General features: G+C 33.4%; 3 protein-coding genes across 3 annotated transcripts; 1 reads left to right on the forward strand and 2 right to left on the reverse strand.

Annotated features, from left to right (window-relative positions):
* Positions 1-1,206: 1,206 nt before the first annotated feature.
* LOC11443749 (uncharacterized) lies at positions 1,207-6,439 on the forward strand. Its single transcript, XM_003598946.4, has 4 exons — positions 1,207-1,363; positions 1,911-3,255; positions 4,444-4,865; positions 5,613-6,439. The coding sequence occupies exons 2-4, from the start codon at positions 2,364-2,366 to the stop codon at positions 6,294-6,296; spliced, it is 1,998 nt and encodes a 665-aa protein (XP_003598994.1). The 5' UTR covers positions 1,207-1,363; positions 1,911-2,363; the 3' UTR covers positions 6,297-6,439.
* A 756-nt stretch (positions 6,440-7,195) lies between these two features.
* On the reverse strand, positions 7,196-11,707 carry LOC11428326 (glycine-rich RNA-binding protein 3, mitochondrial). The gene is made up of 5 exons (XM_024779983.2): positions 11,560-11,707; positions 10,489-10,645; positions 10,017-10,085; positions 9,781-9,887; positions 7,196-8,510 (listed from the first exon to the last, which is right to left on the reverse strand). Exons 2-5 carry the CDS (start codon positions 10,634-10,636, stop codon positions 7,491-7,493), a joined length of 1,344 nt encoding a protein of 447 aa, XP_024635751.1. The 5' UTR covers positions 10,637-10,645; positions 11,560-11,707; the 3' UTR covers positions 7,196-7,490.
* A 6,054-nt stretch (positions 11,708-17,761) lies between these two features.
* Positions 17,762-20,051, reverse strand: LOC11421909 (exocyst complex component EXO70E2). The gene has a single exon (XM_003598949.4). The coding sequence runs from the start codon at positions 19,792-19,794 to the stop codon at positions 17,932-17,934; it is 1,863 nt and encodes a 620-aa protein (XP_003598997.1). The 5' UTR covers positions 19,795-20,051; the 3' UTR covers positions 17,762-17,931.
* Between the last annotated feature and the right edge of the window lie 3,079 nt (positions 20,052-23,130).

Genomic DNA, 23,130 nt, shown 5'->3' on the forward strand with positions numbered 1-23,130 from the left:
ATTGCTCATTGAAGAAAAAGATGTATAATAAATAGAGACATGTATGTAAAGAAATAATTAATATAGTTGGAAATAGCAAATGAGTCTTATAAAAAAGGACAAAAAAAATTCTCAAAAAGATCTTATAATTAAGAATTGAGATAATATTTCTTTTCTTTTTATTTTCATAATTGTTTTTTCTTTTTTATTTATTTCTCACATATCCATTCAAATCTTTTAAATAAAAGCACTCAAAAGTCACTTTCATTAATATTAATTAATTACTAATATTTTCCTTTCCTTCATTTTTTTTTGGTCAAGATTTTCCTTTCCTTCTATTCATTATATTTTTTTTGCAAAAACAAAACGATATTCATTCCGTCAAATTGAATCTGCGAACAAACTCACAACATTCAAGTAAATAACATATAATGACAAAATGCTACAAATGATATGACTAAAACTAAATCACCAAAATACACATGTTTTCGACGTTGACGCCCAAATCATTAATCGAATATGTGATTGTCTGAAGTTGATCTTTCAATAGGAACTAAACGAACACCGCACAACAAGATGCGAAATCAAACAGCGGCGCACAAGTCAAAAAAACAAAAAAGGAAAAACTTATATACATGGAAATCACTTATTTAGATTGAAAGAAAGGGAAAAGAGATGCATGAGTCAAAAATGAAAACCACCCATAGACCATCATCGAATAGTGAAAGAAAAAACAAACTTAGAAGGTGAAGGATCTCTTACTAAAAAACTAGGGCCGACTTTTCTAGCGACTATTAGTTCATTGTATTCTTTAAAACTAAATATTTTTTGTCATGTTCCAATTAATTTAAAATTGTTCAATCTCGTCATACACTTATAAAAACATCATTTAAAGTAAGAGTAAAACTCTGAATAGATTAGCCCATTGAAACTACGCAGCAGTATTAATTAAACATGAGATCTTTAAAAGGAGATAAATCAACGGCATCAAACCAACAAAATTAGATTTCCCTTTGTCAATTTAAATAATATTTTTTTCTAAGTATCAAAGATTTTTTATAAAAAAAAAAAGAAAGATTTTTATGACATGACAGACACAAACCAAAAAAGTGGATGAGATTTCAGTGATACAGTGAACCCTATAAAACAGGAGAGAGAAAAATAAAAAAAATAAAAATAAAACATTTGAATTTCTTCGCTAAAAAACAAAAAATAAACATTTATTATTTTTTCGATATAACAAACGTTAATTTTTGTTCATCCGTGAAAACACGTTGTTGCAGACAAACATTGAAGATAACGGTGTAAACAACAACCTCCGAGATTCGACAATACTTCGTGTATCCTAGATTTCATTTCACGGATACTAAGGAATTCTCAAAAAGTAAGCTTTTTCTTTTCTTTTCTATTATTTTCAATTTTTTTTTAGTTTTTTTCCCCCTTTTTTTCTTCAATGTCAGAAAATTAGTAGGAAGAAAGATCATTTTTTTATGTGTTATTGTAAGAAGAAAATGTTGGGTTATTAGTTTTGATTGTTTTTGGCAAATGGGTTTTTCTCAGAAAAGGGTTTTGTAGTGAGGTTTCTACTTTCATAGTGAAATTTGGTTCCTTTGAGTAGTTTTAGTTTTTTGGGGTGTTTTTGTTTTTAGTTCTTAATTCATTAAGTTGATTGTTTGTTGTTCTTGGAATGTTTGTGTCTGGCATTGTTGATTTCATCTTCTGAAATTGGCAAGAATTTGTTTTTTTTTTTTTTTTTTTTAATCCAGAGTTCCATCGGAAGGTAAGTGAAGTCCGACCACAAATTATTCTAATTGAGGATCGAACTCGGGTTCTCCCGATGGAAAGAATTTATGTTTTTGATTTCTTCCTGTTTCTTATTTATGGAGGTTATTCTTAGTTGTTTGATTATTTTTTTATATTCTTTTTTTCAGGTTTTGTTGGTTCTTTTTGCTGCCACTTGAAGAGTAGATTTTGATGGTTAGAGTGGTGAGTTGAAGGGGTTTGATTTAATTGGCAATATATATGTATAGTTAATCAGTGATTGTGGTTTTGTTATTGTGAGGACGATTGAAGGTTTTTTACTGATTCATGGAAAGTTCTTCTCTTGGTTGTTTGGTGTTGATAATTGAAAGAAAGAGGGTAACTTGTAGTCTAGAGTTTGGTTGGTGCAGTGTTGTTATATAGCGGCTTTATAGGAGCAATAGCATAGCGGAATTTCAACAAACTGCTATTGTTCCGTGATATGTGTTAGTACAAAGTGTTGTCAATTACCGGCTATAGCAGCGCTGTAACACTGTATTATTAGGGGAATTTGAACAAACTTCTATTTTCCTCGATCCACGATTGACAACAGAGAGTTAGTGGATGTGAGAGTGACGGTAAAAATGGATTTGTGGGTTGCAGCTGCTTTTACTGGAGCTGGTTATTTAGCTAAATATTGGAAAAAGAGTTTGGAAAATGGTGATACCTCTTATCATTTGTCTTCAGAGGATTCAAATTTTGAGAAAGCTGAGTCCTTTAGCAGTCCCTTAACCTCCCTCAAACAACGCCGGAGACGTGAAAGGGGAAAAGATGTTTTTTTAGATAGAAGGGGTTCGGATGAGATGTTCTCAGACGTGAGTTCCTTTGATGGTCCTTCAACAGGAGATGTGGCTTCTTATAGAGGGTTCAATTGTGAAAAAATAAGACATTTTCAGAATTATAATGAGAGTGATTTTCTATCGATATCAAACTTAGCAGTGCCATTATCACCATATGATGATAACTTTAAGGATGGTGAAGATGGAAATGAGCAAAATACGAGTAGTTTTGGCAATCATGGGTTCTTTCGTCCTGAGTTTTCTGCCAAAGGGATTCCTATCCACAACTCTTTCGGACACAAAACCTTTCTCTCGACGAAACGTTTTCCCGAGCATGTTAGTAGACCATTAAATTCCTTAGAAAGTTGTTTCATGGCTCAGCTATATAAAGAGCATGCCAAAATGGAAGAATATGTCTTTAGTCCTCTTTCATCACCATCTACGACCACAAGGTTATTTCGGGTTAGCAATGGTAGCCGAATACTCAATAGAGAAAGTGATATTTTGATCAGTGCATTGACTGGACGTAATAAAGCTGGTCGAGAAAAAGACAAAAATGTAGTTGGAGGGATTCCTTGCTTGCCCAAAATTGGATCTTTAAACGATACCAAGAAGATGAAACTTGATGCAGTTGATGGACGAAGTCGAAGGTCAAGCTTTTCTGATGACTTGTTTAGTGGAAAACTCACACAATATGGTATAGTTTCTGATTTAACCAAAGCCTCTTTAGCCTATGTTGTGTTTGAAATGCTTGTTTACATATGTGTTAACCTTTACATTGCTGGAAAATGCGGCTAATGCTGCTGCGATGCCGTTGTGGTGACCTAAAATTCCGTTATATTGCAGCCGCAATTGCCGTTCCGGACTGCAATTCAAAACCTTTTTTAGAACTCTTTCTTTTGTGTTGAGAGTAACACTGTTAGAATTGAGAGAGAACTCCGATATTTGATTTCATAAACGTGACTTCTGTTACAATCAGTTAAACCACCTGCATTTCTAGTAGCAGGGTGGTGACCTGCAATAGCAGGTGCAAAACTAATTCTGACTGGCAACTGCCAGTAGCTGAACAGCTATTATACAGGTGGCATACAGCTGACATAAATAACTCATAGAGATAGAGTTAGTTATAACTAATTCTTAGTTATAACTAACTCTTAAGAGTTAGTTATGAGTTTCTATTACAAGACTAGACTAGTTGCTATGCATACTCTAATTGTAACTGTAAGCAATTCTAGCATACATCTAACAAACACTTGTTATTTTTTGAGGAAATTATTAGTCTTCCAATGCCATAGACTTCTTTTCGTTCTATATTTAGTTAGTCTTTTCTTGTATTATGAGAAGAAAAATTGTAATGAAATCTTGGTTAATTTTGCTCACAGGTATGTTATAATAATGTAGATATTTGTTATTTCTATACAATTTACTGATCTCAGATAATGAGACTCATTATGAGTTATGAAAAAAGCGTTTTGTTTTTTAACCGGCTTAGGTCTTTCAATATTTTTAAGATATTATAGCTCTTGGTTTCTCTATAGATGCCGTGAATGTGTCAAGCGAAATTGCCATAGTCCTTGAATTAATCAAAATTACAAAAACATCCTCGCATGTGTTTTCGATAGTCAGTTTGGTCGCCGATGTGTTTTTTTGTTAGTTATTTTGGTCCTTGAATATGTCTTTCATTAATCAGTTTTGTCTATCAAATTACTTACAAAATATACATTCAAGAATTCTTTTGTAATTTTGATACATTTGATACCGCTTCAAACATTTAGGCACCAAAATGACTGTACTCAATGACTCGATGAGAATTTATACTTAATTTCTGTTATATAATATGTTTTACTCTGATAGTATGGCTTATTAACACGTCCGTAATCATCAGATCCGACATTTCTCTTCAGTCTTGGGATTTCCCTTGGGATAATAACTTCCAACATGACAAATAAAAGAGAAATAGTCAAGATAAGGGAACTGTTGAAGCAGAATGAGAACTTGGTTCAAGATCTACAAGACGAACTTGATATGAAAGATTCAATGACTGTGAAGGAGTTACAAAATGAAAATTATGGTTCACAAGATACATGCGATCATTCTTTCAATGGCAAGGAGCTGCATGAATTTTCCCCTGAAAAGCATATTGATAGCTCTCCCAGAGTAGAACGCAAAGAATCATATGATAAAAAGGAAGAACAGAGTTCAGAGTCTATGAGTAAAATTGAAGCTGAGCTTGAAGCCGAACTTGAGAGATTAGGGTTGGACATGAATGCATCAAGCCTGGATAGGAAATTATCCGAGCTTGTTGAGGTAAGCATAACTGTCACATTTTCCGGTGACTACACACACAAGTCTTCGGCACAAAACACTGTCTATATATGTTTTTTTAGTTTATTTCTTAGTTTTTCCTTGTTTAAGGTTTAGGGAAATTTCACATTTTCTGTCTTGACAATGATGGAAATTTCATAGAAAGGAATGAAAATGGCCCTTTCTGATTTATATGCCTTATATATAGAGTTCATATTATATTAATCAAGATTTCGCCTTAACAGAGAGTGCAACTGCAAAGGATAACCTAGTTATGTGATATGAAAAATTTGATTGTTGGCCATCCATTCTTTCTGATTCTAGTTGCAGCATTCATATCATTTAGTGCATGTTTGGATTGATGGTGAATTTGGTGAAATCACTGTGGAACCGTGATATTGTTGCAGTTCAAATGTGTCGCTTTTGTCAAAATCACTGTGACACTGTGATTCTGCCAAACTCACTATCAATCCATACATATACTTATTTGTTCCACTTCTAGTAGAAATTGGAATTGTGGCAGTAACTGAAAGTTTCACTGCTATAGATACTAATGTTAGTTTTCTTTATCCATTGTATCATGCCTTATTTTGCTTTGAAGTTCTAGCGCATATGTTTACTTTGAAAGCCGTAAAATATTTCTTTTTCCGGTGTGAAGTTACATCTCATATTTTGTTCCATTGCTTCTTTTGGTTCAAGTTAACAATTCTTAAATGTGACAATGGGTGTTAATGGTGCAAATTTTTGCAGATTGACCCGGAGTTCGTAGCAGATTTTGCACAAGGTGAGTTTCGAGCTGACACGGTCAATGGAGCAGATGCCAATGTCACCACACCTCTTCCTGCTAACTATGCAGTTTCACCGCATGAACTGAGTTTACGTTTGCACGAAGTCATACAAAACCAACTCGAAACACGAGTGAAAGAGCTTGAGATAGCCCTTGAAAATAGCCAGATGAAAGTGAGGTCTTTGGAAACTGAACAGGATGTTAGTTTCCAAAAGGAATCTTCTCCCACCAGAGGAAACTTATTGATGACTCATGAAGATTGCGACACTATGTCCCAGCCCTTAATTCTCAATCTATCAGGTGAAGCTCTTGAAGCATACAATGAAACCTATGAAGAATTAATAAAGATGAATGATTCCGAAGACAATTCACCGTCAGCCATCATTCATGATGGTGACGACAAAGAAGGTCCGCTTTCACATGATTGGAATGCAACAGTTTTTGAATACGATTTCGCGACAATGTTGGAAGGGCAAAGCTCTAGTGAATTGAATGTCAGTGGAGATGAAAGTTGTGATTGTGATAACGAGGAGGTGGAGAGGCTATTGATAAGGCAAATTGTTGAAAGGACAAAGAAAGGTTCTCCTCTTTTTCAAAATGCAAAAAAGATATTGTATTCTATGGATGAAGATGAACAACAACATTGATATCATCTAGTTTTTAGGAATGTAGGAATAGAAAATTAGTAATACTTATTAAATACAGATACCTTTGTTCTAGCCTTGTTTCAAAATTTAATCATGCTTGCAAGGTTATCTTGTCTTGATTATAGTAACTTCTTTTCTACTGATTTACTTTGTTTTATTATTATTTCATCAAGAAACTAGAATGAATTTTGTACAAACAAAAGGAAACTGGAATGAATGAGCAACATTATCCATGTTTGATTGGAAATGTATTCTTGGAAGTTGCTTCTAGCCTTCTACTACCCTTGTCCTTAAATCCGATGTTTTTAAAAAGAAAACATACATTGAAGCAGAGAGACGTCTGGACCATGGTTCAGCCATCTTAAACCGCTCAAGCCAGACGAAACTGCAATCAAACTGAACCGTAGTAAAAACTGGTTCAATGTTCAATCGGCTGAACTGTTCGATTCCATTTGGTTTTTCAAAGCAACAGAATTTCTAAATTGCTTGAGGAATACTCTTAACATGATTGACTATATACATGATTATAATTACCACCATTTAAAAACTGAATGAAAAAAAAATTGAAAAATTAAGGACAACTGTATAAAATTTAAAATGTAAATAATCAACCAAGTTTGTATACTCTACGACAACACAAACAGATTTTGATTATTATTTTTTGAACAAGAAATAATAATTAAAGTGTATTTACAGTAAAATTATTTCTTTTTAGTTAAATAATAAATTTAAGTACAAAAAACATGTATAAAGACAAGCACTACAAATAATAGCTTCAAGTTCTTTTAAAAAGGAAATCATAGCTTCAAGTTAAAATCAATTAATGATAGATTATCAAATTACTGAAAACCTTCAGTGGAAGTTTTCAGACAGAAACATTTTCGTGACAGAAACACAGATCAACTCAAAGCATGTAAAACAAAAATTATATTCCCGATTCATGACAAAGGAAAGAACGTGGCTAAGAGGAATAATGTTTCTTTCCAGCTCTATATTGCTGATAGATTATACATGCTTGAAGATTATATCAGAAACAAGTCCACCTAATTTTGGTAAAAAGCTAATATTTATTTTCCGAAATTTGGTCAAGCCCGTTTAGCGAAAGCATCAACTTCTTGATCATCATTCCTGAGATTTTCTTGACCACTTTCACCGTATCCAAGTCCTCCCGTTCTATCATACCCACCAGCAAAGCTAGCTGCTCCCGGGAGCTGAACCGCCACTGCCATACCCCGTTGCACTTCCAGGGTATTGATTACCGGAGAAACCATTGCTGGGACCACCACCAACACCACCGGTACTATAATGATTATCGCTGTTGCCAAATCCAGCAGCAGCACCATAACCACCATCAACAGGAGCAGTACCATAGTTAACGGAATTGCTTTCTCCGCCTCCTACAGCAGCACCATAATTCGCATTGTTACCACTGCCATAACCACCAACACCAGGAGCACTACCATAGTTAACAGAATTGCTTTCTCTATCACTGTAATTGGCACTGTTACCACCACCATAACCACCAGGAGCACTACCATAGTTAACAGAATTGCTTTCTCTAGCACCTACAGCCGCACCATAATTTGCATTGTTAGCACCGCCATAACCACCATCAACAGGAGCACTACCGTAGTTAACAGAATTGCTTTCTCCACCACCTACATCCGCACCATAATTTGCACTGTTACCACCACCATAACCACCAACATCCGGAGCACTACCGTAGTTAGCAGTACCAGCAGCACCATAACTCACATTGTTACCACCATAACCACCAACAGCGGGAGCACTACCATAGTTAACAGCAGCACCATAATTTGCATTGTTTCCATAACCACCAACACCGGGAGGACTACCATAGTTAACAGCATTGCTTTCACCACCACCTACAGCAGCACCATAATTTGCATTGTTTCCATAACCACCAACACCGGGAGGACTACCATAGTTAACAGCATTGCTATCACCACCGCCCACAGCAGCACCATAATTCGCATTGTTGCCACCATAACCTCCGCTAGTAGTTCCATCATTGTAAGTGTTTCCATAACCACCTCCGCCATAACCTCCAGCAGCATTACTAGCATACCCACCACCGTATGAAGAGTTACCATAACCACCTGAATATCCACCTCCACCACCATAAGGTCCATCAAAACCATCACGGGGTCTTTCATTTGCAAAATTTACACCAACTCGGCGACCATACAGATCCTGAAAAAAAAAATTACATTCATAAATAAATAATAAGAAAGGTAAAAGTAATATTGTCTGTTGTTACATACGCCAATTAAATTAACATGAAGTATCAAAAAAAAGTTTGTAAGATGACAGGTATCACTTGTGAAGTTGTAAACTAGTTTATATCATTACAGTTAAGTTACTGAAGGTTTGCAAATAAAACACAACATGTAGACGTGTTAAAAGTTCCTGATAATGACAATTTTAACTGGAGACCACATGGATATCATCTCACTGATGAGCCTATCAAATGAAGGAACAACAACAGCATGCAACGACAAGGATGATGGCATTATATTCTATCTATCTATTATGGTATCCACTACGATTAATTATATAGCCAGTACTGGGAAATTCTATATCACACATGTTTACCATACAACAACAACAACAACAACCAAGCCTTATCCCATTAAGTGGGGTCGGCTACATGGATCAAATGACGCCATAGTGTTCTATCATACACCAAATTTGGATACAATGATTAATTATTTAAATAATAATAATATTAATCTTACAGTTCAAAATAATTAGACAATGCTAATTCATGAAAATTATCACAATCAAACCCAAACTAATATTGACAGTAGCAGTAACCTGGATGATTAGACACATACGTAAAAGCTCGACAATTATAAGGACAAGGGACAAAAAAGCAATAACACAACAAATTCAGACACAAGCACCAACTGTAAAAGCACACGAAATTTGCACTTAAGTACAGCTCACAAGCTTCATTCAATGGCTTACCTATGTAGTTTCAGCATTTGTATATGTGTACATGGTTATCGAATTGAGAAACATATCGTGAATCGGAAAAACTATTTTCCAAATTGTGAATCGAATCTTATTATGAATCTTAAGATATATTACTAATAAAAATGATAATTTTAAGTAAAAACATGTGATATAGCTAAATTCTAGTTGAAATCAAATAACAAAAGAAAAGTGACTAACTATACAAAGTTGACAAAAAAAGAAGTAGCTGACTACGCTAAGCTTACACAATGTTCAATGGAATCAATTGGGATTCATTATAGTTAATCGGGATTCAACATAATGAATCATGATTCAATGACATGTCCAAAATAAATACACACCAGAGATTCATATGATTGAGTTCAATTTTGTATCGAACCGAGATACAACTCGTACGTATAGTAATATACTGATAATCGTGTACGTGTATGCAATCATTCTGCAGTTCATTACTAATAATACTAAAAATAATAATCTGCGTTACCTGTCCATCCAAGGCCTGAATGGCACTTGATGCCTCCTCAACAGTATTGTAAGTAACAAAGCCAAATCCTTTGGACCTACCAGATTCGCGATCCATAATTATCCTTGCTATAAAACAACGAGATTAAACAGCAATTAATTTTGAATTCAATTAACACAAGTGACTTTAGTTTAAACAGCCTCTCAACTGAATCCCCCCTAGAAGGGAAAAAGAAAACAGATAATCTGACAACTCACCGTCAAGAACTTGGCCATATTTTGAAAAAGCATCGCTCAAACTTTGTTCATCAGTATTATACGAAATACCTGCAAACAAATGAATTTGCATGAATTCATTTTTAATAATTATTAGCATTTTCAACCATAAAGATTCTATCTTGGCATGGCAGGGTTTAAAACAGGGGCAAACCCAATATGGATTTATCATAGCAGACCTATCGTGGTTTTACAAGAAATTGACTACACAGCTATGCAGCACCGTGTAAGTGTTCAATACCAACACATATTGTTACGTTCAATCACTTCTATTGTCTAAAATTATTTATCAGTGTCTACGGGTTAGTGCCAATGTCTGGTGAATGTGTTGCGTCGGTTCTTCATAGCTTCATAACTTGAACTGTGAGAACCCCCAACAAAGGTCCTTTTCAATATATATGAAAAATAGACATCATGTGTTTGCAAATTAGAGTAGATTGTAATTAAAACTCACCTCCTACAAACAGCTTGGTATTGGGAGTACTCGAGAAGCACCGTATGGCTTGGAAAACAGATGGGGAAGAACGTAACTTCAACTCAGAAGTGATCTTCGTATTTGCTGCATTCCTTAATAAACTCCCAACTCTACCAAAGAAAGCCATTCCTGTAACCTGATGGAAATTATAAAAATAAGCTATATTTTATTAATCACATTCAGAATAAAATATATACACACAAAAATAAAAACAGATAGTCTATATCCGCCCAAACATCAATAAAAGCAAAATTTTCACACAATCCAGAAGGAAATACCAACAAAATAATATAAAATCTTAATAAAATAAAAAGATCGAACATTTCATCTCTGAAGGCAAAAGTTATTATTATCAGAGGCAAAATTAAAGTAATGGACAACGAAACATGTTCAGCGTATAAAGAAATGGAAGCTATAATAAACACTTAAGCTACATTCAGTTCATTCATCACATTCAGAACACAATATACCCACACACACAAATGTAATCTATACCACAAAACTCAATGAAACCAAACCTTTCCACACAACCCTGAGAGAAATATCAACAAAATACTAAAAGTCTAAATAAAGAAAAAGTTGAAACATTTTTTATCCACTCTTTCTGGTTTTGTTTGGGGAACCAGAAAGAGTAATAATTATGATCAAAGACAAAATTAAAGTAATGGAGAACAAATATAACGAAAATGGGAACGGACGATCTTGACCATTGATAATGTGGAGATCAATGGTCAAGATCAATAGTCAGTGCTTCATATACACACAAACAATTTAAACAGATAATATATACCCCCAAAACATCAAATAAAACCAAAATTTCCACACAACCCAGAAAATTATCAAGAAAATAATGTAAAATCTAAATAAATAAAAAAATTGAAACATTTTTCATCCACGTTTTCTTATGATTTTGATTTAGGAACAAGAAACATGAACAAAAAATTCAACATATATAACGAAATGAAAGAGAAAAAAAATCATCATACATAACGAAATGGAAGCTATAATGAAAGAGAAGAATGAGGAAAAGGTTGGTGGAAGAGAAATCACCTTGAATTTGTTGTTCTTAGTCGAAGAGAATTTTCGCTTGTTTTCTCCACTGTCTATAAACCCTAGCGAGATTTTGCAAAAGGGTTTAAGGAAGCGTGAAATTGATAACAACCTTTGATTCGTAATAGGGGTAGCAAATTATAGCCCTTGGATGAGGTTCTTGCACAAATGAGTGTACGTGGAGGGTATATTTGTCAAATTAAAATTAAAAAGATTAATTATTTTTGTGAGAATTTGTATTGTCGATTTAGTATGTGTTTGGATGCACGTTTAGCACCCCTCCCTTGCATCTCAATGCATATTTCACTGTGATAATTAGAAGCAACAAAATTTAGTTTCTATGTTGATGTGGTTTTCAATGTATGTTAAGTTGTTGTAGACTACTTAACGCAAAGAAAATATTTTTTATGTCAAAATACTTGTGGAAATCATCCTAACAAAGAGCAAACTTTTCATTTTGTAATATGTGTAACCGATATAAGATAAGAAAAAGGTGAAGGTGAGAGATAGATCGATGTAAATATAAATATAGAATTATATAGTGTTTATATTTTTTTTGTTTAAGTACATATTCAGTTATATGGTAATCAAAATTGATTCTGACTGAATTGATTTGGAATGAATTGATTTTAGTTAAAAGATAGTTGAATGTAAAACGATTTATGTTTGGATACGTATATCGAGAATTGATTTTTTAGCTATTTTGGATAGGTGATTGATCATCCCTTTATATAAGATACGATACTGCACCGATACGGAAAAATTTCAAAAATCAAGATACGATACGGCTAGGATACGTTAATATAAAAATTATATATATAAATGTACAATATACTTATACCATTTTTTTAATATGAAAATATATTAAAAAACAACATAAACCAGTCATAGGCTTGTAGCACATCAACATAAATATAAATAATATTGACGATTAAGAGAGTGATTATTAGCCAATTACATACACAATATATCCCAAAAAGAGCACCATCAGTGTTATACTACATCCAAAAGAAACATTGCTAGTGCTATACTATATCGATCCAAACGAGAAGCACTATATTAAAAAAGAACACATCAGTACTCAAGAGTTAAGTTATTTTAGTTAACATTAATTGGGAAGTATCGGGGCAGATATCAGTATAGGATAATGATCAGATACTCTCCCGATACGTATCGGGAAGTATCGGATAATTATTTTTGTAAAAAAATAAAATTTAATCTTCGGATACTCTTCTGATACGTATCGGGAAATATCAAGCAGATATAGGTGCAGGATACGTAAGAGATACATTTCGTCATCCATTTTGAAGTATCGAGGCTTCATATGGAATGATCAATCACCTATCTATATTGGCTTTGAGTCACCTATCTATATTGGCTTTGAGTTTAGGTTGTGATGTAATAAGTCTTTCGTCTAGTGTCTCTGACTATTAGGTCACTAGTATGATAACGGGCTTAGGAATGATCAAGTATCTAACTTAAGAAAATTGCTCTTTAGACATACAGGATTGCTAACATGCACCTCAAACTTCTGAAAATATCTCCACCTAGAGTTATGAACTGTTCAACCGTGAATAGTAGTTACAAAATGTTATCTTGTGCTTATATGCTGAATTAAAAAAATACAAATCACCATTGCTTTCACTTCAAACATACATTTTCCCTCCCTACTCCAATAAATCAAACCCCATCAAAAATCTTCAAACTCAAGCAACAAGTGTTCAAAATTTTAAAATAATACAATGTGAAATTTATATGTTAGGATTTGTTAAATTGGTTATTATGTTAGCGTTTTTTGAAGTTGTATAATATGATTGTGAATTGGAAGGTTGTTTAGGCAATTGTCAATCAATTAGAATGATGTTTTTACTATGAATATAGTTTAAATTAGTATTACTGCAATGTGGTAATTTAAGAATTGAAATAACACTGAAAATTATATATTTATTTTGGGATATAGGTGTTTGATGAAATGCTTAAAAATTATTTTATCAATATTTATTACAAATATTGCTTACGATGTTGGTTGGCTCAGACTCAACAAACTGTACTGACAAAACTTTATGCGTAAAGCATGTTAACAGCTAAGTAAATGTCCTTATGCATTAAGTAAATTCTCAAAAAGATGGTGATAATGAAAACATAGGCGCTGCATCATACTTCTCAAGTCTTCTAGATTTTTCTTCATTTAATTTTTAGCTATGCATAGAAGGCATATGAATAGAAGGCAAACATATAACATGCTGCGCTGTTAGATTTTTTGGATGGTAAAACTAATCATTGTAAACAAAATATTGATGGACCTAGGAAACATAACATTGCTATGTATAATCCTTCAAACTCTATGTAGAAGGTCAACAACCTCTGATGCTAGGAAGCCGAAAGTGTCAAAAACAAATGGTATAAAAGCATGTTGATTGTCAGAAAACGCTTTCTCATGTTCGGCTATTTTGCTTGACGCAGTTTTTAGGGATATCCGTCCTACCGTAAAAGACCCAACCCCTAATCCCACAAGTGGTGAAACCCCAGTCAAGTCCACACATGCATGTTTTCCTCCTACACATCTATACACCATAACATATACGGGTGTTGATCTTCTATCTAGTGAGTCAGTCAGAAAGTTCACAGGCGTCTCCTTCTTCATCGATACTTCCGCCCGCCTAAATATATCAAAAAGTACATCTAACAAGGTCATGCTTGTACTTAAAGCCGAAAAGCTCGTTACAATGTAGTTTAATAAGATACATTTTACGACGAACAGATGATACCTCATCAATAGAAAATGGTGGAATCATAATTTGAAGCTCGGAGTTTTACTTGTATCACTGTATTCTTTTTCCGAAGTCAAAAAGAAGAAAAAACATGTTGTCATAAGGAGATGAAAACCATATTACAGTCAAATTTTCACAAAAAATAAATAAATTTAGAGTCTTAAGTTTTTGTTAAAAAAGACTTTTACTTACTCCTATCAGCCAGTGGGGTCAACAAGACAGTGATCACACATTCAATCTATCGTGATCATGAAGTAATCAAAAGAATATTCAATGTATCTTTCAAAAGAAATATTCAATGTATATCATCTTTAAGTCACAATATAAACAAAAAACGACTTTCACTCAACACGACAAAAAAAACCTTTTTGACTAGTTCAAAATTGAAGAAATTGTAGCCACAGGTTAAATGAACTTATGAGTAATATTGGAAGACTAGTAGTTATATCATTAGACACATATTGATTTTGATAGGTGACCGTAAACATATTTTTTTTGACAAAATTGTGGACGGATATATTTGAAATTCGTTCAAATCCTTAAATTTTTATTTTTTAAAACATGAGCTTTATTATTTTGGATGAAAATAGAAAGAAAACTTTTATTTTTTCAAGAAAAATTGTAGGGTTAATTACAATAAAGATGCGTAACAAACAGACAACGACTATTTTGGATGGACTAGTTTAATTTCTTGAAAAAATAGATAAATACTACCACTTATTTATTTTAAAAATGACTTAAGAGCATATGTTAAGACCTATAATTTTTAAAGGAAAAGCTAACTTATGCCTTAATGCACAAGTTAATAAATCAAATAAAGTATTTTTTTTTGTTGAAATGTGTGTGTTGAGTTAATTTTTTATATGTAATAAATAGAACACATAAAACATGAGATAATATTTTAATTCATTAATCAATAGTAAAATTTTGAAAGGAAAATATCTATAAATTTTGAATGATTCAGTATTTACTCGGCAAAACAAAAGGTTAGCTAAGGCATTACATCACACAATAAGGTCATGATATTGAGAACCATAGAAAAAGACTAGAGACAGAGCATTTGTTTAGCTAGGATAGTAACTGCAGTCTCATAGAAATTGTCTTAATCATCCAACCAACTACTAACACCCTTAATTTCCCCCAACTACCAACACCCTTTTATGTAGTTGTGTTCATTTGTTTTTTATGTGGTTCTTGCTTCTTCTTTGATTTTTTCTTCTAAATTGTGTTTGATTTCTTCTTCTAAATTGTACTCTTCTCATGTTTCACATTTAATTTAATATAAAACATTTGTTTGTCTTATAGTATTATTTATAATTTTAGAATGCTAATTAATTGCATTTTTTTTAAGCAATTTCTAAACTATAAATCAACTAGATTGGTTTTTCTTTTAAGAAGCTAAATTTACTCATTCAAATTGACACCTGAGAGAATCAAACATGAGACCTTGAGAAGGAACATGCTACACTTGCAAAGTAAGAAAGAGTTACATATAGATATTACTTAATATGTAAAAAATAAATATCTTTTTTTAAGCTACAAATTAAAGATTAAGATTCTGGAAACAAAAAAAAGAATTCAAATATTATGATGAACGAAGTAAATTACAATTGATGGAACAATTTTTAACTATACTTTACTTATATCTCGTAAGAACTGTGATTATCAAAGTCTATTCGTCTGAAAACCGGAATGTTAACACAAAAATTGAAAAACAAATTAAATTCATATTATTTATTTTTTGTTACAATTAAATTCATACTATTGTTCGAAATGTAAATTCATACATTGTTTCTTTGTATTTTTGTGTTTTTGGTTTCACCGGCTCTTTCTGTTTGCTGGTCCTCCGCCATCGATGGACTGTTTTCTTTCGTAGGGTCTCCTGCATTTTGGTATTGTGTTTTCGATTCTAGGTTCGTGCGTCTGCTTTTTGGTGTTGGTTCTAGTTCGCGTGGAAGAATTGGTTAGTAGGTGGAGCCGCTGCCGAGGCTAGTGGTTTGTGTTTGTTTGGGTCATTGGCGGTGTTTGTCTGTAACCGGATGTTTGTCACCCGCGTCTAGTATGTTTTTCGTTTATGTTCCTAATGTTCGTGATATAACATTGGATGGTTGAAGACTTTTGGCCTCTTTATGATGTGGTTTGGTTTCAAAAACTTGAAAAGATATGGTTCTGTTAACCCGAAAGGGTTTGATTACTAACGTATTGGGGTCATTCCTCGATTTGAGTTCTTACGCATATGTTTGAAACCTATTGTGTTTCCGACTCACTGGTGTTTCCCGATCTGTTGAGATCTGCAAGTTTCAAGTCGTCTTGTCTGCCTAAGTTGCGCATGTAATGATTGAATTTTTGTTAGAATAGATTAGAGCTGATCTTCTAGGTCTGATTTATATCCTTGTATCGTCGTTTAGGTTGTATCTGTGTCAGGTCTAATATCTTCCAATCTTAGTATCTCTTTCTTTTTATTTAATATAATCTTCCTTTTTGACTATAAAAAAAAATACATTATTGCTATTATCAAACTTTTAGTTTCTATAATTTTATTAATGAGATAAATTTTTTATAAGTTGAGTAGCTAAATAATAAATAAATAAATTTAATCCTAAATTAAAAGCTTATAATTTTTCTTACACTCCAAGTTAATTAAGAAGAGTAACCAATGTTGTCAAAAGAAGATAAAAAAACCATATTGAAGTCCATGTTTTTGTTGGAAAAATCTTTTATTGACTGTTATAGCTACTCAACTACAGAGAAGAAATATTCAATGAGCTAGTTGATCACATTCAATGGATCATGACCATGAATGAAGTAGCAAAATAAATATTCAATGCATATCATCATGTTTTAGAATACTAGTACTACAGAGAAGAAAAAAGCACGACTTTTCAATCTACACGACAAAATAAACTTTTTTGAACAAGACAAAATACCCCTTTTTTGACTAGTTGGAAATTAGGAAACCCTATTCACATAATTAATGTTTTTTATTTTGTTTTGAGAGGACATAATAAATGAACTTATGAAGTAAAAAATTTCTCCATTGAACATAATATATATGTTTTATTTTGAAATAATAATCATTTTAAAATTAAAATTTGATTCGAGGTGGATCTAGAGAAACAGTCGATGTTATTGAAGCTCGATGGAGGGCGGCGACATGAGCTCTTTGGTAGGGGTGTATTTGCAACCACTCATACGCTTAAGTTAGTGGGAGATTGAAGCGAGTATGAGACAATGAGAATAACAACTACCTTTCTTTTGAGCGAGTAGGTCATTATACAAGTCATGGTCCTCGCACGGGGTGTGCCTCGCGTACATGGCAGAAGCAAAAACCCCTAGAAACACATAACCCATGCGCCTCGCGCATGAGAGCAGCTCTCTTGCAATAACAAATACATAACAAAACTGAATTGCTTAAAAAAAATCACCATTTTTATCCAAATTTTCAATAGGTACATTTATTTGATGATGCTAATGGAGAACAAAGTATGAAATACAGCTAAGCTAAGTAAACCAAGATCCTAGGGTCATTTCCTAATGACTAGAAATATACACAAATTTCACTCTAGAGATGAATCCTAAATGAGAAAGTAACTCATACACTTCACTTTCTATGCTGAGAATGGTGCAAAGATTTTTGTGAACCATGAAAAAGATCCAAAATATAACATTGTAGATCATCGACCGTATACTTGATCCACTTCTCATCAATGTTAGACGAGTTTCTACCTGTATAACTTCGGTAAGCAGGAATCAATTTCTGAGAAACCGATATTTGTAGGTCTTCGCGAAGTTCTTTATCAGGTACACTCCACCCCGTCTGTGTTTTGTATACTTCACCAAAAGCAGTACTAAAATCTTTGCATTTTTTCTTTAGTTTTCTCTTCACTCTGCAATTCGATAAACTTTCCTCACTGAACACAGAAAGTACTGCACTCCAAGTCACCTTCTCATAGCTTCTAGCATAATGCTGAAACATGCCAACATGTCGGCGAAGCCAGAAATCTCCAAAGAAATTGCATAGGTTTTTAGAACACTTAACCTTTTGAACCATGTAATGAATGTTATTCATCATGAAAATATGTTGCAAAGCAACATCAGTGTATAACTTTGATTTGTTGCATAAGTTGGATTCTAGAGTGGCAGTGATTTGCCTTAAGTTACAAGCAATTGGACAACATGAGAGAGTAGAATTTTCACCGTTGTCATCACTAGCCGCAAGATCGGTCGAAGTTTCATCCTCAATAAGAAGATTAAGGCTATCACCATATTCAACAAGTGCCTTGATGTAATTCATGACATATCTTGTAAGATGATGAACACCTCCACCAGGAAAACATTTATTTGATGGATTTGTTGCAATAGCATTTCTAAATGCAAGAAATGTAGATTTTATAGTATCACCAAAGCTTCTTAGAAGTTTGTGAAATTCTCCTCTGACAAAAGAATCAACTTCTTCAATGAACAGAATATCTATATCCACTGCTAGAAGTTCCAAAACCTCATACATGTCAAGCAAACAAAACAGTTTTTCGGGTGTGTGTGTTCCCATTGTTATGGCCTCACCAAAATTTAAAAGGCACAAGACCGAACTCCGAGATATTTCGGAGAAACAAAGCTGATAAATGGATCCAAAGTCACCAAGAATCTGCTTACACAATCGTTTCTCGCTAACAAGATACGTCTGAACAATGACCTTCATCGCCCGAATCCATTTCTTTATCCGGCTATTCAAACAATGCCACTCCATTTTAAGCACACTTTCGATGCTTAGTTTTTCGATTTCTAGAATGACAAAGTACTCAGCCAAGGCTTCTCTTCTAGAAGCAATGAAGACATGACAAAACTCCTGATGGTAATTTGAAGCAAACATAGCTTTAGCAATGCTTTTGAGATCTTCAAGTACAGAAGGATGCACCAAATCTATAGTACTGCTTTCTTCGAATCGACCACCATCACTGCTCTGCGACGCCTCGTTGATATTTTCATCCTCAACTGAACCAAATGATCCATCATACACAATATCAACTCTGTTGGAATTGAAAGACATGTAATCAGGCTCAAAATATTGCATATGATTAAGAAGAATTTGAACCAACTCATCCTCAAGCCTTGACATAACAACTTGCAAAATTCCATTAGCCCTTTGAACAAGTTCCTTCTGCTTCCAATTTTCATTCATAGAATCAAAGTTTTGTTGCAAAGTTTGAATTTCACCAACAAGTTTTAAATACTCAGAAGAAGATATGATTCCATGATTAGTCTCCAAACTCATTACCTTATCTTCAACACATTTAAGCTTTCTCTCTAATTGTTTGATGCAACTTTCCTTTCTTTCATTGATTGAACACAATTGGAACTCAAGATCCAAGAGAGTTTTTCTCAACTCATTAGAGACAGTTTTGCTTGAAGATAATGCTTTTATAATGTGTTGAGCTGCAGCAACCATGTCTTGAGCTTCTTCCATACCAGCAAAAACTGAACAAAGATTTTTGCCAAAGATATTTGAGACAAAGATGCAACAAAGCAGAAGAAGTACTAAACAAATTGAGAAAGTGGATTTTTTTGGAAAAGAGTAATAATTAAGAGATAAATGAACTTTTGACAATTGAAATTTGGGAAGTAAAAAAATCAAAGGGATGTTTCTTTGTGGGAGAGGAAATAGAAAATTGTGGTGGAGAATCTTTGTATGTAAGATATCTTTCTGAAACCAATATTTAACGAAATTAGGAAATTGACTTGAAAGTTAGCACAAGTCAATACTCAATACAGGTGTCAAAGTCCTACGATCCAACACTTCACCAACAAAGGAAAGAAAAAAATAAAGCACAAGGTTTTTGTTCCACCTTTATACTTTTCTTTTTCTTAAAAATTAATCTAACCTACCAAAATTTATTTGTCTATTCTTACTTGTACTTCTTTATTTGTTTTTTTGGGTGTGCAACATCTTCACGCAACCACAAATATTAATCTTGAGGTAAATAAAACTGCAATGAATGGTAAAATTCTCTTTCAAAAGTTTTAATATTGTTGCATTTAAATGATTGGATTTAAATCAAAGACTTTTATTTAAATTGGAATAGAGTCTTTGCTATCTTATCCAAAGACTCTTGTTAAATGTAGGTCTCTTTCATATGGCTATTGTTCATTGGCATGTGAGGCAGTGTAAAACGAAACAACGTAGAAAAGCATTAGTTCTCTCTGAAAAGGAGGTGATCCAGTCACACCTTCCAGTACGCTTATCTTGTTACGACCTCACTCCCCAACTGAGGAGGGGTCAAGTTTGACAAATTCTTTTTCTGAAGAGGAAGTTAAATGCGCTATTTGAGAGTGTGACAGTTTCAAGGACCTTGCGCTATTTGATAGTGTGATAGTTTCAAGAGCCAAGGTCCTAATGGAGTCAATCTTGGATTCTTTAAGGATTTTTAGGAGGATATGAAAGGTGATTTAATGTGTTTCTTTCATGAATTCTGTGTGCATGGAAAATTGACTAAAGGAATTAATAGTACCTGATTTCTAAAGTTGATAGTCCTCAGTGTTTGGCAGACTTTCGTCCTATTTCTCTGGTGAATAGCGTATACAAAATATTGTCTAAGGTTCATGCTAACCATCTGCAACATGTTTTGAGTTCTGTTATTTCTGAGGCCCAATCAAATTTTGTTAAGGGCCGTCAGATTCTTGATGATATTTTGATTGCTAATGAGTTGGTGGACGATGCTCGTCAATTGAAAAAAGAGTTAGTTTTTTTTAAAGTGGACTTTGAAAAGGCCTATGATTATGTCAACTGGGCTTATTTAGATGCTATCTGATGAGTCAATAATTAGTGTTTTTAATATAATATTTGAGTCCGTTTTATTTATATTTGAATTTGTTTTATTTAATTTTATTTCCTTTTTAGAACTCTTTTACTTCAATTGCAAGTTATTTAATTTCAGGAACAAATATTCTAAAGATTGAGTCTTCGAGTAAAAGAAAGAGGATTTGGAGCTGATTCATGCTTAAAATACGAAGATTGAGAACAAAAATACGTCTCCCCCAAGTCAGAGACTTGGCACGGCCCGTGCCACCAGCCACACGGCCGTTCCAACCTTCAGGATGCTCTTTTGCTGCTTCTGCTTCAAGAACAAGCTACCTATTAGTTTATTTCTGACCTAAAAGTCCGTGGTTTCTTGTGGAACATTCTAGTGTTATATTTCTTAGGGCTTAAGTCATTGTAAACTATAAATAGAGTAGCTAGCTATCATAACAAATCATCTTTTGTTCTTGGAATTCAATAGTGACAATTGTCTTTCTTAATAAAAGTTTTTCATTTACTTTCTTGTTATTTTATTTATGTTCTTCTTCTTCTCTTCTATGTCTATGATGAACATGAGTGAGTAGACTCTTCTTGTCTTGCGATAATTGGATGAGTCTAATGGCCTATTCCTAATCAAACCAAGCCTCAAACCCTAATTTTATATAAATCTACTTTCTAATCTAGTTTCACCTTTTTTTAATGAATTAACAAATACCAAACTCATAAAGCGACAGCGGAAGGTTAGTATTTGTTAATTCATCATCACAAATATTAAAGCGAAGCATCGAAAGAAGAAGTTTTGATATTGGAACAAGTGAAATTAGACAAGGATTATGAAATATGAGAATAGTCTCGCAAGCCTTGAGACAAATAAAGTTTCGTTCTTCAAAGATTCTAAGGGACTAATCTTCTTTTCTTAGACAGCAAAACACGGTAAACATAGCCACCATCAGTGATCCATCTCGTATGATCATAAACCTCATATATAAAATGAATATCCAAGGTAACAACAAAACACCTAGAGACAAACTCATATGACGGTAAGTCTTTCATATTCCATATACCAACAATTTTAAATCCCACAAATAGAGAACGAGAACATTGCACAATCATCTCAGGCATTTCATATATATATCAGTTGTTGTGCAGTCCCCACATGATAATTTGTTGAGTATAAGGTAATGGAAATGACACCTTTTCTTGGGAGACAAAGGGGTTTGAATTTGTAATTAAATTTGTAATTGAATCATGTGCTTCTAAGATATGAGGAAAACCTTTTCAAAATGAGATCAGAGCTACACTAGCAATGGATGAGAGATTAAACCTGAAGAAGCCAACTTCATTGCGTTGGAAAAATTAGACATAGAAGTAGTATAAAGTAATAAATCAAGGAGAATTATTAACACAAATAAATTGAATTTGAATAAACTTAAGTAGAGAAAAGAAAACTTATTGATTATTGACTGAGGCGTGCAATGCATTGGGCTTAAGAGTATTTTGCCACTTCGGTCGATTACCGATGTGGTTAGAGCTGTCAAAACGGGCGGCCCGGCCCTAAACGGGCCGGCCCTTGCGGGCTTCAGGCTTTAGCGGGCCGGGCCAAAAAGCCCGGTTGACAAAACGGGCTTGAAATATACTACCCGAGCCCGGCCCTACACGGGCCGCGGGCTAAACGGGCCGGCCCGTATTAAAAATTATATATTTTTTTTATTTTAAAAAATACTATAAAACACTACTATAATTTTTTTATAAATAATATTTTTAATATGTTTAAATAATGTCTGGCACAAAAGTAAATTGTAAACATTTTCGTACAAACGTCGTAAACTAAAACGACGAGAAAAATGATTTTAAATAAATTAGATATGTTATGGTTATAGATATTTATATATTCGATCTTTAAAATTATAAATAACGAAATGAATAAATATAACTTTATATTACATTTATATTTGTGTTAATTCATTGAATTTTCACTTTTATTTTTTACTTTGATAATCAACTAAG

This window comes from Medicago truncatula, chromosome 3 (assembly GCF_003473485.1).
Source record: "Medicago truncatula cultivar Jemalong A17 chromosome 3, MtrunA17r5.0-ANR, whole genome shotgun sequence".
Taxonomy (NCBI): domain Eukaryota; kingdom Viridiplantae; phylum Streptophyta; class Magnoliopsida; order Fabales; family Fabaceae; genus Medicago; species Medicago truncatula.